General features: G+C 41.5%; 1 protein-coding gene across 1 annotated transcript in view; it reads left to right on the forward strand.

Moving 5' to 3' along the window:
• The window catches only part of LOC146968217 (uncharacterized), a 40,725-nt gene that overhangs the window by 5,760 nt on the left and 17,372 nt on the right, over positions 1-17,593 (forward strand). Inside the window, exons 3-11 of the mRNA XM_085759812.1 lie at positions 1,960-2,127; positions 4,822-4,939; positions 6,033-6,193; positions 6,435-6,588; positions 8,160-8,243; positions 8,667-8,837; positions 8,933-8,971; positions 11,838-11,943; positions 13,136-13,187. Of these exons, the coding sequence (XP_085615938.1) occupies positions 1,960-2,127; positions 4,822-4,939; positions 6,033-6,193; positions 6,435-6,588; positions 8,160-8,243; positions 8,667-8,837; positions 8,933-8,971; positions 11,838-11,943; positions 13,136-13,187 (1,053 nt within the window). The remainder of the gene's footprint in view (positions 1-1,959; positions 2,128-4,821; positions 4,940-6,032; positions 6,194-6,434; positions 6,589-8,159; positions 8,244-8,666; positions 8,838-8,932; positions 8,972-11,837; positions 11,944-13,135; positions 13,188-17,593) is intronic.

Below are 17,593 nucleotides of genomic sequence, written 5' to 3' on the forward strand. Positions count from 1 at the left end.
TATAATTTTAATAAATAGTTTAAATAGCCTATAATAAAGGCTTTTTTTAATGTTGTCCAACACCTGTTAAATAATAGCCTAGCTAGGCTATATGATAAATAATCAATGAAAGTGGCGTGTGTTTGACAGTCCTCATGAATCCACAGCTGATAGAAAATACAATAAAATATTATTTATTCCGTATCTTTGTTGGACGATAGCCATAGTTTACTGTGGTTGCTAGGCAACCTGTTACCGGTACCGGACGCGTACCGGAAAGATGGGGGGGGGTTGTTTAGGTGTCAGAGAGAAGGGGCCATGAATGTATTCATTTAGTTTGGTTTGGTATCTTTGGTTTAATGTCGGGGATAAGCCTCTCACTCCAGGACAGGAGGTGGCGCTATTGCACCTGTAGGTGCTGCCTGCCAGAAAACGGGAAAAAAGACCAAGAAGAAGCTTGTGGTAGACAGCAGGTTAGTATTTGGTGTTCCTGATTTAATAATAATGATAACGAGGGGAAACGTGATATCAGTAATGCATGTTATTTCTGACAGACCTCTGAAATGAAACTGTCCGGTCCTTGAGCCAGTCGGCATACTTTTTAACCACTGACCACATTCTGGTTAGCATTCCCTTGAATATACCGGTACGTGTACGAGCACCTGCCTGTGAGGAATGGAAACAAACAGGTCAGACTGAAAGTTGACTAAAAATAGCCTCATTGACGGAATTGCACAGATAATTCAATTCAATGTATGTGTAGCATAGATAGATAGATAGACTTATGTTTCCGTAGTGACATTTTCTGACACACAGAGAAAAGCGCGCAAGCGAAAAAAAGCGGTAAAAGCGAAACACGGTGCGATCGCTGCTCTGTATTGGCATCATAGACTGTAAAAAGAAGATTGGCATTCTCTCTCTCTCTCACACACACACACACACACACACCATAGACTGTAAGACACACACAGAAAGAAAGAAGCGCGCATATGACAGCACCATAGCCACAGCCCCCATAGCGCATCATTTTATAGCGCTGCTCCGTATTGGCATTCTCTCTCTCTCTCTCTCTCTCACACGCACACGCACACACACACACGCACACACACACACACACACACACACACACACACACACACACACCACCCGCCACACTCTCCTTGCAAACCTGTGTGAAACACTAGACTTTATTCCAGATTCAAGAATATGATATGACTAATTGGAATACAGTGCCCCCTCCCCCATTTATCAATATGCCAGATATGTTTTTAGTACAACTTTTAGAACAACTTGAAATTTACACCATGATGCTGAGCTGAATTTTCATTTTTCTGCATTCATTCAGGTTCATGATGGCTGAGAAAATGAGAGGTAAGTGTACATTTGCAAACTTCAGGGATAGTTCACCCAAAAGTGAAATTTCAGTCATTATCTCCTCCCCCTCATGTGGACTAAGGGCTGGGAGAAGTTTCAGAGTCCTCCGTGGCTTCTCTGAGTTACAAGGGGTCTCGGCGTAGCAGTGCATGGTTGCAAATGGATACCAACACACCAAAAAACATCCAAATACCTCCATGCTGCTCGTATGTAATGTCCGTCTTGTATTGAATGCGAAATTGTCACAAAAAAATGAAATAAGTCTATATTTAAAGCTTGTTTTGTAGCGGAAGCTTCTCGAAGCTCCTCTTCCCGGTTGGACGAACTGGGAAGAGGAGCTTCCGCTACAAACAAGCTTGAAATATAGACTAGATAGAATTTTCATTTTTGGGTGAACTATTCTTTAAGTCATAACCTAGTATTTACAGTAAGAAGAATAAATTAGACATATATCAGAAGTGATTTTGAAGTAAGGTAATCAATACAGTATGATTTCTGTATTCATCTTTGCACTAGTCTCTGCTGGTTTCACCTTTCTATTTGCTTCTCTCTTTTTGTCTGTGCACACCTTGACAGTTTTTCCCATCGCTGAATTAAAAAAAAAAGTTTCTATTTAAATGTTTTTCTCTTTTGTTGTCAACAGAACGAACAAAAATCAATGGAGAGACCAGGACAGTGCTCCAGGCTTTCTTCGAGAGGGGAATGACCCGAGTGGGGTCACCACTCATTGCAGAGGCTTCCTCTGCAACTGGTTTGGAAACCAGTATAATAGAGGTCTGGTTTATTTTCTACCAATTCTCAAAATTATGAGTAGTTAAGGGGACAGTTCAGGTTTTTTGAAGTGGGGTTGTATGGGGTACACGTGTCCCATCAGTATAATATCTGCAATATATATCTATCTATTCTCCTTGAGTCCTCATAGAACCACACACTTGAAAAAAAAAGTAACTATCCCTTTAACTATTATAAGTTTGAGACCAAGGGGGCAGTTGTCGGTCTGAGAAGTGAAGCTCACTTCCGCGTTCAACAAACTGTAATCCCCTCGGATTCCTGTGGGGGCTGGTGTCAGAAAGCAGCATTCTCCATAGACCCCCATGTTAAAATCACCGACTTTACATCCTCAGTAAACATGTTAAAAGCCTGGTGTCAGAATGTTTTTTCGTCTCAATCGATAGTTTCTACCCCCACACACACTCTGAGGGGGGTGAATTTTTTTTTAACTCTACAGTTTTACTGTTATTAGGTTAAAACTCTGGCCAATCAGGGCGCGGAAACGTTGAGTGACAGGTCCGAGCAGCTCCGTGGACAGCTGCTTCGAGGCCAGTGGGCGGGTTCTCAGCCGGCCAATCCAACATGGCGCTGTTCAGGCCGCCATGTTGGAGTCACAAAAACGACTCCCCAAAACCAATGGGGGACGTCACGGACGCTACGTCCATTCTTTTTACAAAAAGAATGGACGTAGCGTCCGTGACGTCCCCCATTGGCGAAGCAGCTGTCCACGGAGCTGCTCGGACCTGTCACTCAACGTTTCCGCGCCCTAATTGGCCAGAGTTTTAACCTTATAACAGTAAAACTGTAGAGTTAAAAAAAAATTCACCCCCCTCAGAGTGTGTGTGGGGGTAGAAACTATCGATTGAGACCAGAAAACGTTGTGACACCAGGCTTTTAACATGTTTACTGAGGATGTAAAATCGGTGATTTTAACATGGGGGTCTATGGAGAATGCTGCTTTCTGACACCAGCCCCCAGAGGAAGAAGAGGGGATTACAGTTTGTTGAACGCGGAAGTGAGCTTCACTTCTCAGACCCACAACTGACCCTTCGCCAACTCCTCCCACAAACGGCTATTGTCCAATCCTACGTTAGCAACCGTAACTATGGGCCTGGCAAGCTTTCCGCAGTGAGTCATTACGTTTGCTTTTGTGGACACATTTTGAGACTAGGACGAAAAACATTTGTTTGTAGAGAAGGATGTTGTTGTTGCTGCTGTTACCATGGCGGCGGCAGCAGCAATATAGAGATGTTCAGATACGAGCTGACTTTTTTTTCGACTTGAGCAAGTGTAAATGTGGGGATAACCATATGTTCACCTCTGAAATGACAGCTATACTTTTACCGCGTTTACCTGGGCTGTTAGGGCTTTTACCTGGGCTGTTAGGGCTTTTACCTGGGCCTTTAGGGCTTTTACCTGGGCTTTTAGGGCTTTTACCTGGGCTTTTAGGGCTTTTACCTGGGCCTTTAGGGCTTTTACCTGGGCCTTTAGGGCTTTTACCTGGGCCTTTAGGGCTTTTACCTGGGCTTTTAGGGCTTTTACCTGGGCCTTTAGGGCTTTTACCTGGGCTTTTAGGGCTTTTACCTGGGCTTTTAGGGCTTTTACCTGGGCCTTTAGGGCTTTTACCTGGGCCTTTAGGGCTTTTACCTGGGCTTTTAGGGCTTTTACCTGGGCTTTTAGGGCTTTTACCTGGGCTTTTAGGGCTTTTACCTGGGCTTTTAGGGCTTTTACCTGGGCTTTTAGGGCTTTTACCTGGGCCTTTAGGGCTTTTACCTGGGCTTTTAGGGCTTTTACCTGGGCTTTTAGGGCTTTTACCTGGGCCTTTAGGGCTTTTACCTGGGCTTTTAGGGCTTTTACCTGGGCTTTTAGGGCTTTTACCTGGGCTGTTAGGGCTTTTACCTGGGCTGTTAGGGCTTTTAGGGCTTTTACCTGGGCTTTTAGGGCTTTTACCTGGGCTTTTAGGGCTTTTACCTGGGCTGTTAGGGCTTTTAGGGCTGTTAGGGCTTTTACCTGGGCTGTTAGGGCTTTTACCTGGGCTGTTAGGGCTTTTAGGGCTGTTAGGGCTTTTACCTGGGCTTTTAGGGCTTTTACCTGGGCTGTTAGGGCTTTTACCTGGGCTTTTAGGGCTTTTACCTGGGCTTTTAGGGCTTTTACCTGGGCTGTTAGGCGAGGGATCCTCCAGGCAGGGGCTGCTTTCACTGACTGATACAGCGGTGGGAGAAAACAAAACAGCAGTGAAAGCTGTATGTGGTTCACAATCGCCCAAAAACTTTTAGTTTGACAACGTTTCATGACCAGTGAGATGAGCTAAGTCTTGGTGGGTTGATAGACGGTAAAATGACCGGTCCTTACTGCTGCTCTGTACATTGTCCAGTCGTGTCGTTGAACAGATGTTTTATCCTCCTGCGCGAGTCACGTCACTGAAAACTCTGAATGATCTTTGTGACTTCTTCTCTCTATTATCTCAGAACAGTTGATGATATTTCCTTTGAAATCGATACCAAATACTGCCAGGAGCATGGCTGGGAGTGAAAGCTTGCCCGCCGTAGCAACAGTAACCAAGGGGGCGGGGCTTACGCGAAGGGTCAATTGCCCCCTTGGTTTGAGAATAGCAGCTCATACTGACATGAAGAAATTGTGTATTTCTAAATATTTTACACAGGTAATAACAAAGGTAAAATGTATTTTTTCTTTCAGAACTGGATCGGGAACAACAAGAGGGCTATGAAGCCCTCAAATCCACCGAAGCCGAAACTCCTGACGAGGGATTTGTCGGCATACAATCTATTCTGCAGGGATGTATTGAAAAAAAAAGGTAAGTCATTTTGACATACAGCTCTGGAAAAAGTAAAGAGACCACTCCAAAATATTCTTAATAAATCAGCTTCTCTACATGTTGCTATGGCAGCCATCGATTCCAGTGTCTATTGAACTCCAACACAAGCACACCTCACTCTACTTAGCTGATCACCTGAACCAAAACACATTTAATGAGGAAGAAAGATTATAAATAAATCATTTAAAAAAACACTGCTGCGATTAAAAATTGGGATTATTCCACCAATGTTGATTTCTAAACTCTTCCTAGTTTAAAAAGTAGTGTTGTGTTGTTTTAAAATGAATATGAACTTTCTTTGCATTATACAAGGTCTGAAAACACCAGAATTGTTTTGTTTTTTTAAACCGGTTACCATTTTCTGCTAATAAGTGCTCTAAATGATAATATTTTTATTTCCAATTTGGAAGAAATGTTGTCAGTAGTTTAGAGAATGAAACATAGCTATGAATAGTAAAACCAGAGGAACGGATCATTTTGAAGTGGTCTCTTAATGTTTTCCAGAGCTGTATATTATATTTTCTATCTCTATGTTTTAGCTTTATTCTCTTTTATTGTCTGTGTTGTGTGTCTGTTGTTGTGTTATGTCTTGTTGTGTTATGTTTTGCTAAGGACCCAGAGTCCGAAATAAATAAATATATATTGTAGTAGCCATAATTCATAGATATGTAAAAAAAAAAAAAAAAAAGAGTTGGAGACTTAGATTGTATTTCATTATTTCTAAGTTTGTATTTAAGATCTATGTTCTATATCTATAGTGCAGAGTTGAGAGAGATTACGGCACCGACTGCCTCAGTTTGGATGAGAGCGGTGAGAGGGAGCACAGTTTTTCTACGGAGTGATAGATGTAAATTGTTTTTTCCTTCAGTAAAGTTTTTGTTTTGAAACGGATATACTGTATCTCTTAATTCATTCTTGTAAGAAACCCTGCCTTTCATCTTCTCACGTGGCTTTGACACCACGAAGGAAAGCCACAACATATATATTGGGACTTATGTATTTTCTTCATTTAACAGAGACATGTTAGTAAGCAAAGATGTGTACAGATTAATGATCTAAACTTTTTTCCCAGGTACCCTAAAAGACGTAAAAGGGTGGTCCAGTTTAGATCAAGAAGCCAGGGAGAAGTACCAGCAAGAAGCAGCAGCTTTAAAAGCTTCTACCACACCGGACTTTAGTCCTGAAATGAGGGCCCTGAAAATACAGAGGCACCTCAAGCAGCTTAAGTTTGAGGTTTGTTAGAGTTGAGTGAGTTGTTGTGGCCCTGTTTAAATACAGTAACACAGAACATGATTTGAGTGTTAGTGAAGTTCAGTGGTAAAATTTGCTTGGATAGATATTTGCTAAGAGTCAATTTTTGAGAGGAAGATTTTCAATTAATTTCTTTGCACCTTGATTTTCTTTAATATTCTAACATTTGCTCTACTGATCCTGTTTTAGTATGATATGTATTTTTTATTTTGTTGTGGCGAAGGTATCCAAACTGGAGGAGTTGGGTGTGGAAACGGCTGCAGTAGCTGTTGACTGTCTGAATCCTGTAACTACAGTGATTCAGGTTTCCAGCAAAAATGCTGCAGCCTTTCTTGAAGAAACGGACACTACAAACAAGTTTGCGCTAAAAATGTCAGGTAATAGCCTATATATAAACTAACATTTTTTGTGTCTTGTCTTTACAGTATATAAGCATTGTCTTCACTATTAAAGGGGAACTATGCAAGTCCGCTCGCTTTTCTGCTGTTTCGGTTAGGCTCCTCTCGGCCATGTGCATCTGTTTACAACAAAGCCGACGAAAAGTGGAAAACGTTATATAACATATAGAGGGATTATCTGTTTACCAACAAATCAGGATGCGTGCGCAACCTGACTGCAGAAAGAACCGGTTGTCATGGTTACCTCCATGGATCTAGTGTAGTCAAAGCGGTGTTAGCTAGCGATGTTGTCAGCCTACTACAACAGTTTATCACCTACTGATGTAGTGTGTGTTTTATACATAGACGGTTTTATAGTTTTATAACGGCAGGAAAAAAAAAAAAACGTCAGGACGGAGGATCGAGTTTGTACCGCGGCAACGGAAACTCAGCCACGGGACAAGACACGGACACTCACAGCACGGCGTCGGTCGGTCAGCGGTAAAAACAACACTGTCACTGTGCATCCCTAACGTTACCTACAGTTATTTAACAGACAATAATGTTCAGGAAAACACTCCTGATTACTAAACTCAGTGGCTGTGAGGACTGATGCTGCCTGGTCAGAGACGAGGGAAGAGGACGGACCTGTCTAACGTCTGGAACAACAGCATAACGTAACTGTAACGTTACGTGCATGGCTGAGTATGTACCGGTAATCTAAAACAATATAACTTAACGTTAATTAATCTCAGCTTGCTTTCCATTAGTATGTGACCTCGTCTTCAGTCACTGTCATAGTAAACATTTCACAACTCATTCGCTGCAGTTCTCCAGCTGTGCCTGTGGGCATTTAGCTTTATCACCATTCAAACCAACGTGTCTAACACGTTATATTGCTCGAAATTAATCGCCAATGTACTATTTTCTCTCTCGTTTGCCTTGAAAGGGGTGTGAGTTGACGCTATTATGTAAATTTTGCGCGTTTTGTTATTTTTATCAAAACAATTAGTGCAACTTCCAGCACAAAAAGACATGATCACGGCTCTTGCTGCTCTCTTTCTGCAGGCGACATGCGCAGTAGAACGTCTGTGACGTAGACTGGTAATCCCTCTATACAACGTTAGGGCGCATGTGTTTGTGTAGTCTTAACCATGAGCAAAAGAGTACGGTGCATTTGTGTCGCGCTGTGCAGAGACCAAAGCTGGGACACCGGGGCAGTGGCCAGGTACTACACTGATGTTACAAGGTTGGTTTTCAGCCGAGACGCCAGGTGGAAGGCAGAGAGCCTCCGTTCTCACTCGTCATGTAGTTAACTATCACAACTACTTCACAGCTTTTTAATTACTGTAAGGTAAAAATGTAGCATAGCCACGGGAGAAATCCTGCTTAGTTCCTCTTTAAATCTAAACTTTCATCTTTCCACTGTGTGTTCCATCATGCAGCTGCTGCTCCATGAGTATCTGTACTCTACTGTCTCAAACATGTTTTGTCACTTAGGTCCACTGGATTAATCCAACCTGTGTTTAAATTGGTTTTGAAATCAACATGTTCTGTTTACATATGTTTAGCAAGCTGCTCTTCACCATCTCCTCCTGTGGAGTCTGTCCATGACCTGGTAAAGAAGGTCCAAGAGTTGTTCAACCAGAGATACAGTAAGTTCTCTTTCCTGCAAAAACAATAAACTTAACAAATTTAACAATGGGCAAATCCAGGACAGCAATGATTTTCAGCACAACAGCAATAATCAAAGTCACTGAGATCACCTTTTCCTCAGTCTGATACATTTGATACAGATGTAACCTAGCCCTGCTGTATACTTTGTCTTTTAATGATTTTATGATTGACTTGTGAAATATGTAGCAGGTCTTTCTGAGTGTTTTGCTTATTTCCTTTATTCTTTCTCATGTGAATATCTGTTGACTTTGTATATTATATGAAATGCTCCAGGTAGAACATATACCTGTTTGAAATGTTTTATGCTGGGCACAAAGTGACCTTAAAAAAGCATACCTTCATAGATTTTCAGCTTCTCAAAAGTGAACTTGACCTAATGGTTTTGATTTTATCTTGTAAAGTTGCCGCAGGTGGCTCTGGTAGACTGCCGTACCAGGCACTGTCTAACCAGACATTGGAGATAGCTGTTCAAGGGCTGCCAAATGACCTCACACTGAGGAAACCAGCATTTTATGGGCGCAAACAGCTGGAGGTCATCTTGAAGGCAGCAGATGACATAGTATTCCAGATAAGTAAGTTTTCTAAGTTTGCCTCTGGCTATTACAAACAGTAGTCCATTAATTATATCTGACTTAACCCTTCTTAAATGTGTTCCCTGTGTCACCAGAACCACCTCAAGTGGATGCAGCCCAACTTGTACCACAAGGTATGATCAGTGACAGCTTCTTAAAATTGTGGTGAATTATGATAGTGTACATTAATGAACATTTTAAATGTGATTTGGACACTTGCTAAAAACAGTGTGGAAAGTCAGCCCTAAAAATTGGATATGAGAAGGAGCAATATGTGTATAAGTATGTATGTATGCAACATGTTTAACTGAAGATTGTTGTGGTTCTTTGACCTCAGTAGGGAAAGAGACTGAACTACCACCACTACTATCTATGGACACCATGGAATCTACACCAAAAGGTAAAAGAGATGCTAATGCCTGTACAAGCAATACCTTGAACCCCCCTTTTTTGTCAACCATCTAGACACATCACAACCCAGCGCCGTTGAGATGGACACAAATGGTATGCAGAACCAGAAAATATACACAATTCTATTAAAACATTGACAAGTTATATGACTTTTGTTTGATTATGTATATTTTTTCATTGTGTCTTTGTTAATTTAGTTGAGGATGCCGGTGGTTGTCCTCAGACAGTGGACGAAATATTTGCATCCATGTTTGACGACGGTAAGTGCCTAACAAAACTAGAAAAAGGAATATTAATCAGTTATTATAACGCTTAAATTTAGGATATCCCTTTCTTTTGTGGCCTTTTTATGTGTTACAGTTTTTCTCAGTTGCTAAAACCCGAAACCCCATTCTCTGAACCAAATTCTCCCTGTGGCCTTAACTCATTTTTTGAATCAAACTCTCTTTTGGCCAAACTTTAAACACTGTTCAAGTACTTTTTTTTTGCAAAACCTTAAACACATTCTCAGTCACTGCACGCTGTGAGACACTTGTGTTGCAAAATTATAAACACTAGTGGCAGCAAAATGTAAACACATCTCCAACACAGCTGTCATGTTTTACACACAATATAGTAGCTCAAAATCGAACACACATATTTCTAATGATTCATGCATTAGCAGCACAGCCCCTCCCCCCCCCCGGGTCAGTTTACCCTCTCTTCTCACCTTGTATAGAAATGACTGTGTTAGTTCTCAGTAGTGTTGGGTATAATTACTTTGGAAAGTAGTTAATTAAGTTACAACGTTACCATCAATTAAAAGTAATCAGTTACGTTACAGCGTTACCTATGAATAAAAGTAACGCGTTAGAGTACTCAGGCGTTACTAAAAATGAAAAGCCTTTTGCAGCGCCTTGCACATGCTGCAACTTAACTGACAGACACACAGCCTCTTTTAAATGCACCGAGTCCTGACGAATAACGTCAGTCATCCAACCAAATCAGCTCTACAGGATAACATTCACAGGAAAGACAGTCAGAAATATGCCACATAGCGATTTATTTATTTTTTGATCACAGAACTGATCAAAATTCAGGAGTTGCCGTGAATCCCTCTCAGCAGCTTCACTGCTCGATCTGTCTGTCAGTTTGAACAGAGGACTCACGTGTACTGTAGAGAGGAGGAAGGCCGGCGAGACGCGAACTTCCTGCTTTCCTGCAAACTTCCTGCCTTGTTTTTAATAAAAGTTAAAAATGCGGTTAAATGTAGTGGTATCACACTGCTGCTACGGCAGCTATGGAGTAGAGATCCAGGCTGGACCGGGGGAGAACTGAGCTGCTGAAAGAAGAAGCACTGAGAGCCGGGCTGCACTGTTGCTGCTGGAGAAGCAGGTCCGTACGTGGAGCTGATCTATGTGAATGGGCCCTTAACACACAGACGCATCACAGCGCAGCGCCTCGGCTGACGCATCACAGCGCTGCGCCTCGGCTGACGCATCACAGCGCAGCGCCTCGGCTGACGCATCCGCAGGTTGCACATTAGTCTACTGTCTGACAAAAACCAGGCTGCAGTCGGGATTTTCCTTTCCTTATCCGGCGAAAAGTAACAAATTACTTTTTTTGAAAAATAATTATGTTACTGATACTCAATGCGTTACGTTACACGTTACACGAAGAAAGTAATTAAAGTACTAACTCGTTACTTTGTAACACGGTACCCACAACACTGGTTCTCAGGCTAACAACATCACACAGGTCGCCTTTGTCAAGTACTTGGGTGTGCACGTAGACAGCGACCTCAGCTGGCGCCCTCATGTGGCAGGTGTGTGTGCCAGAATCCCTCAGCGCCTCCACTTCTTGACTTCGCCTGTTCGGTGTCAGCAGTAACATCATGAACATCTTCTACTGTGCAACCATTGAGTCTATCCTTAGATGCAGTATCACATCCTGGTTTGGTAATCTTACAGTCAAATCCAAAATCTCAAATATATAGTAATCTGGTGAAGACAGCCATCAAAATCAAGGGTTCCCCTGCCCCACTCACTCCTCAAGTTCTTTTTTAGCAGGCCACCATCAGGCAGGCAAACACTATTTGATTTTTATAGAAAAGCCAGGAGTTAGGGAATCTAGTTTGAAGGTTTTGAGAAAATGGGTGGAGGTACCAAGGAATGTGTTTTAGCAACTGAGAAAGTTTACAATGTAATGCATTACAGTGTGTGCAATGTGATGATTACACTACTCTTGTCTTCATGTCTGTCTATGTCTGTGTACATGGTACATAATGAATAGTATGTAAAGCAAATACATCTGCACATTATCTACATCTGTATAATTAGGTGCAGCAGCAAAGCCCCCGCATTCCTCTGCTGAGGTAGCTATAGCTGAAGCTTCAACCGTTATCGAAGGTATGTATTTCATCTACATATCTGTATTTCAGTTTATGGTAGTGATGAGATTATGGATAGAGAACTACTATAAAACAAATACTTGAAGTAACAATAAATCCAAGTATGTATCATGTTATAGTCATGAAATAGTAGAATGAACTGATACTTATGTGGTTTACATTCAAAGGTACAAGCGATGTCTGCAGTGTGTGTGGAGCAGATTTTTTTGACCCGGAGAAGAACCGCAAGAAGAAGTGGCGATCATGGTCACAGTGCTGTGTGTGCAATGGATGGTCACACAATGCGTGTGGGTTCAAGAGGAAAATGTGTGCTAAATGTCACCAATAAATGATTTTCATTGCTCACATCAAAATTGTTTCCTGTTTTTCTGTCATTTATGACAATATTTACTTGCTTGCTTTACGTGCTTAGGCTTAAAAAGTACTTAAGAATTTTTTTTAAGAATGTTATTTTAGCATTTGTGCACATCTTCAAATAATGGGAGAGTCCATGAGTAGAATATAAGAAGGTTGATTCACAGACAGTGTGTTTAGAGCTAAACTAACAGCTTTTTGACTGGTTGTAGTGAATACATTGGGATCCATGCTGGCTCCCTTTACTGCATCCATCATTTATTAATCCATGCATCCTATAGTATATGCATCTCCCTCCATGCACAACATGCTATTGTGTGGCAAAGGCCTCAGACCACAACAAGAAGGTTTAAGACACTGGCCAGCTGCCTCTAATCTCCCGTGAGCCAACCGGAAACCACACACCTGGAAAAAAAAAAAAAAAAGACAGCACCACACCCTTGGAGAGGTCATGGGGCCATCACACCACTGACTTTTTAAAGATATGTATGTGAAACTCAAACTTTATGCAGACATGTATTCACACTACAAAATACTAAACAGTCTTGATAATCACAGAACCATTCTGGGGAAGGAAGGGAATACAGTAGCTCAGCACATCTCGTTGCTAGAATAGAATAGAAGAATAGAATAGCTACTTTATTGTCATTCAAAATACACAGTGTGCATAGAACGAAATTTCGTTTCACTGACTCTTGGCACAAACAGAAATATATGTGTAAAAATAAATTAAAAAACAAGACAAGTGAGGTTGATCGGTCAGTAAAGTGCTCTGTGTGCATATGTGCAAAAAGAATACTATTTTATATTTAAAGGGATCACAATTAAAATGTTAAAAAGGATCACAGTTAAAATGTTAAACATGTTAAAAGTGGCGTGTGCAAAAGTTAAGAAATCAGCCGTATTGGAGGTTCAGCAGTCTTATGGCCTGGGGGATGAAACTGTTGCAGAACCTGGTTGTTCTGCTCCTCATACTGCGATACCTCCTCCCAGAGTTCAGCAGTGAGAACAGTTCCTTGTGTGGGTGTGTGGGGTCTCTGGTGATGTTCTGTGCTCTTGTCAGACAGCGTTTCTGACCAATGTCCAAGATGGAAGGGAGAGAAGTCCCAGTAATTGTCTCCGCTGTCCTTACCACTCTTTGAAGACACTTCCAGTCCGCAGCTGTGCAGCTGCCATGCCACACGGAGATGGAGTTGGTCAGGATGGATTCAATTGTGCTTCTGTAGAAAGTGGTGAGAATGGGAGGGGGGAGATGTGATCTTCTCATCCTACGGAGGAAGTGCAAACGCTGCTGTGCTCGTTTTACCAGAGATGTGGTGTTTGTTGTCCAGGTTAAGGTGTCTGTTATGTGCATTCCCAGGAACTTTGTGCTTTTCACCACCTCCACTGCTGTGTTGTTGATGCACAGTGGAGTGTGACTGGGTTGATTCTTCCTGAAGTCGACAATGATCTCCTTGGTTTTGTCCACATTCAGGAGAAGATTGTTCCTGCTGCACCAGTTCACCAGCTGTTCCACCTCCTCTCTGTATGCCTGGTCGTTGTTATTGCGGATGAGGCCCACTACTGCTGCTGCTGGCCATGAGGTTTTTGCAATCCCACCTCCTCCCCAGCATCCACCTGTGGGCTCTGTCTCAATGATCCCCTGCAGGGGTCTTCTTCATTCCCTGTAATGTCTGGCAATCCAAATCATTCAGGGAACGAACAGAGCCTGACGCCAAACCTGCTGCAGCACCATGCTGAAGGATCTGTGCTGTGCTTCAGCTTGCCATACTACACTCAATCTTGCTGCAACCCTCCTCAAGAAAAGGCTACCTACCTATACTGTGTTTCCATGCTTATGCTCAATAAATTATTTGTTCAAATTTCAGAATTGTCTGACTGAACTTCCTTAAGTTTTTTAGATGTGTGCATTACTGCATTACTTATTGTGTCGTTATGACTTACATTGTACAAACACTGAGTACAACAACTTGAAAATATACAGAAGGGTGACCAGGTGCCCGCGGTTTCCTGAGGACTGTCCCTTTATTTGATACTTTTTTTTTTTGATACTTTCGTTTACCCTTTCCTCACCAGATGACGTAGATCACTTGGATTACTTTTTCTCTATTTACTGCAATTAGATATATTATTCCAGTGACAAGGTAATGTAATGGATTATTATGTTTAAAATATTTAGTAATCACATTACAGTTACTGTTATGATAAATGATCATAAAACTGATCAAGGGTCAAGCCTACCTGACCAATCCTCATTATTTGGTGTCTCTGATAACGGCTGAGGGCCCCTTGTAACTGCAGCCTAATTATGTGAGTTGTTAAAGCATTATGCAATTGTTTGATTATGTTTCTGTTTGTTTTGTTTTTTTCCAATAAAAAAACTTTGATTTTGGAGCGATAAACTGAATATGGAAATGCAGAATTAGAAGGATTACGAGTGGCTATCCAGGATCAGATGACCGGAAGTATTTTCCTCACTGTCAAAGTTTTTATTCTAATTTTGACATTTCTCAACCAACACAGATACACCAATGTGTCTTTGATAACGCAACAAATATAGGTTAATGGTAGGGCCATCGTTTTTTTATTTTTATTATTACGTTATTAAAAGTACGATTTTGGTCGAACCGGAAACCGGAAGTAAGACCGAGCCAAAAACAGACTGACTCTGCCAAAACTCAATTTGACTCAAAATATCTTAAATAAACTAAAATCTGTACTTTCTGTTAGCATACACATCTAGATACAGTGTAACTATAAGTTCGGCTTTAGTAGATATTTGATTTATTCAGCAGATATATCTTTTTACGACCCTAATTTCACAACCCTACTTTGCAAACAGGAAAACTACAAAAATGGCGCTGATTTGTATTACGCTCATGGTGCGGCCAGGTGCGGCGCTAGGGAATTGTAGTTTTAAAATATGTTGGTGTTTTTCCTGTAATTGTAAATCGTAAGTACTGGATTGAAAGTGCACTGAGGAGTTTGAGGGAATGGGTAACACATTTGTGGAATCAAATTTTCAATATGTAATTGTTAAATGGGTGAAATTTTATTTTACAAATATTTGACAGCGCCCCCTATTGTTGACTATGCTCACATAATAGCTGAGGTCAAGAGCTCTCCATAACAGTTGGTTCCATGTCCTTAGCCCCTTTTGTTGCTGAATTATGAACCTTCAAACATGCACCGAGGTCAAGGTTCAAAGGTCAGTGTTTCAAAGCAGGAGCCATGCAGAATCTTCATACTGACATATGTCTCTCTCCTGGTCGTGACCTTTCCAACGATGTATTTGGTTTAGCTCTACGACAAAGTTTTAATTTTCCCATTTCATGGCCACAAGCCATCCCAGGCTTACTTTCAGAGAGCACTTTGAAGGCCCAGTATATAAAATGAAGAGTTTCTTTTTTCTCTCTCTCTTCTTTGGTGGGAATAGTGACTACAATGGGTAACTTAAGAGACAACACTTCTGCTGACAATCTAGGCCATTATAGGGCCTTGGGGGAGGCGTGAGGTGCTTGGGTTGGGGTCAGGGCTGAAAAGACCAGAGACCTTCTCATCCCTATATGTTGTCAGATAGCCTATCTGTGGGACGGCCAAACCTTTTCCATGTTTTGGTCCGGGAGGTCCGAGTTCACAGTGACCAGTCCTTCATGGCTTGATGAAGCAGAACCCTGGGAGGAGGTTACTATAGCCTATTCTTAACCCTCAGATCCTGTTGGCACATTTTATACTGGCTGTCCTTTTGGCTGTAATCATGCTATAATGTTGGTAGGTTGCAGAGAGGTGGCTTTTGCAAGGTAGGCTACATCATGCTCCTAAAAGATCCCCTGTCAGCACCTTATAATTCTCTGTTTATCGCGTTGGGACCTCTTCTCCTGATAGGGACAAAAAATGTCCCCATAGAGATCCATTGAAAATCGCAAAAACCACACGTTTTCACCTGGGGGTGAAATATTTTTTAGATTTTTATGGTTTAATTCACATCAGGGGAAGTCAAAATAGGCTATAGGTTTCTGGACGATTTTTGAAATATCACTAAATATTTCCGCGGGGACGTGGCTCCGAGGTCCGGGGCAGGCTGGCCCCGCCATGTGAGTCTGCTGCCGGGATACAGCTACTCGCACTGCTACGGCCCTGCCAGAGCGCTCCCCCAGAATGGTGCATCGCCGCCCGGGTAAAATGCAGGAGGGAGACGGCTGCGAGATTTGACGCTTTTTTCAAAACTCCGACCTAAAATATCAGATTATACCACTTTCCCTTGGTCGACTGAGGTCCAGTAAAAAGTTTGATGGTATTTTAACTCTAAGATGGGTAGGCTTTTGTGCACAGATCACAATGCGCAACGGGGATGAAATCAAAAGCAGCTGTGCGTAAAGGACGCATCGAGCGTCTCTTTTTCTCTTTTCTTTTGAATTTTCTGAGATGAGAGATGCTGAATATCTACTATTTGCTATCTGACGCTGAGGTTGTTGATGGTTGGCTGAGGTTGTTTATGGTTGGCTGAGGTTGTTTATGGTTGGCTGAGGTTGTTGATGGTTGGCTGAGGTTGATGATAGTTTTTTTTTTATTCAGTTTTTCGTTAGTTTGCATCACAGTTACAGCTGTGGGTTGAGTTTCCATTACGCATGACAATCATTGAAATGTGCCTGACACTCTGAGGCTGGACTAACAACAGGTGGTTGCTGCTGGCCCCCGTTGTCGTGGCAATTCATTTAATTTAACGTTATATAGCGCTTTTCAATAACCCAAAGACGCTTACAAAGACACAAAATATATGTCAATATGTCGACACTATAAATGTATAGTCTTTACGTGCTAACATAATATTGTTGTTTATATTGTTTACACAGTTGTTTTGTAATGTTTATATGGTGTTAATTGTGTCAGATTGTGCTAAACGTTAAACATTACACGGTTGCTGCCGCTGCTGTCTTGGCAACAAGTGTCAGCTGAGAGGAAGTCCAGTCGCAACAGTTGTAGCCTAGTAGTTTATTATCTGTTTGTCTTTTCAGACTGCTGTACATAATAAATACAGAGTGTGTTACAACTGCACAAAGGAAACATGGATTGCACTATGGACAAAGAAATAACAAATATTTAATATTTTATCTTCAAGACATAGACATAACCCAGTTTGTCTCAAAGGGCTGGGCTCAGCATCCTCTACTTTCACAATGAGTAGGAGGAGAGAAGTCTCCATGTAACCTGATGTGTCCCCACGCAGTCTATAGTCAGACTATGGCAGCATAACTACATAATGGTCAGGGCTAGGCCTACCTGGCCAGAAGGTAAATAGAATAATCAGACAGAAGTGTGTGAAAATTCAATTGTTTTTATTGGTCACTTATTGCAATATTGTCATCTTTTTTACTTGTTTATCTGTTCAAAATATAGACTTAAATTATCTTATCACAGTTAATTGCCTGTGGAAAAGCACCTTCAAAAATCAAAATCCCTTTTCACATTAGTCAAACAAGTGTCAACAATGAATAAAAAGCACTCACCATAGAATCTTACAATCATACAAATGTACATGTACAAAAGTGAACTTGAGACTATATTCAAGTGAATAAAATGACATCTGATAAAGGTATGGACT

Source organism: Trachurus japonicus, chromosome 18 (genome assembly GCF_045865225.1).
Source record: "Trachurus japonicus isolate A0001 chromosome 18, Traja_1.0".
NCBI lineage: Eukaryota > Metazoa > Chordata > Actinopteri > Carangiformes > Carangidae > Trachurus > Trachurus japonicus.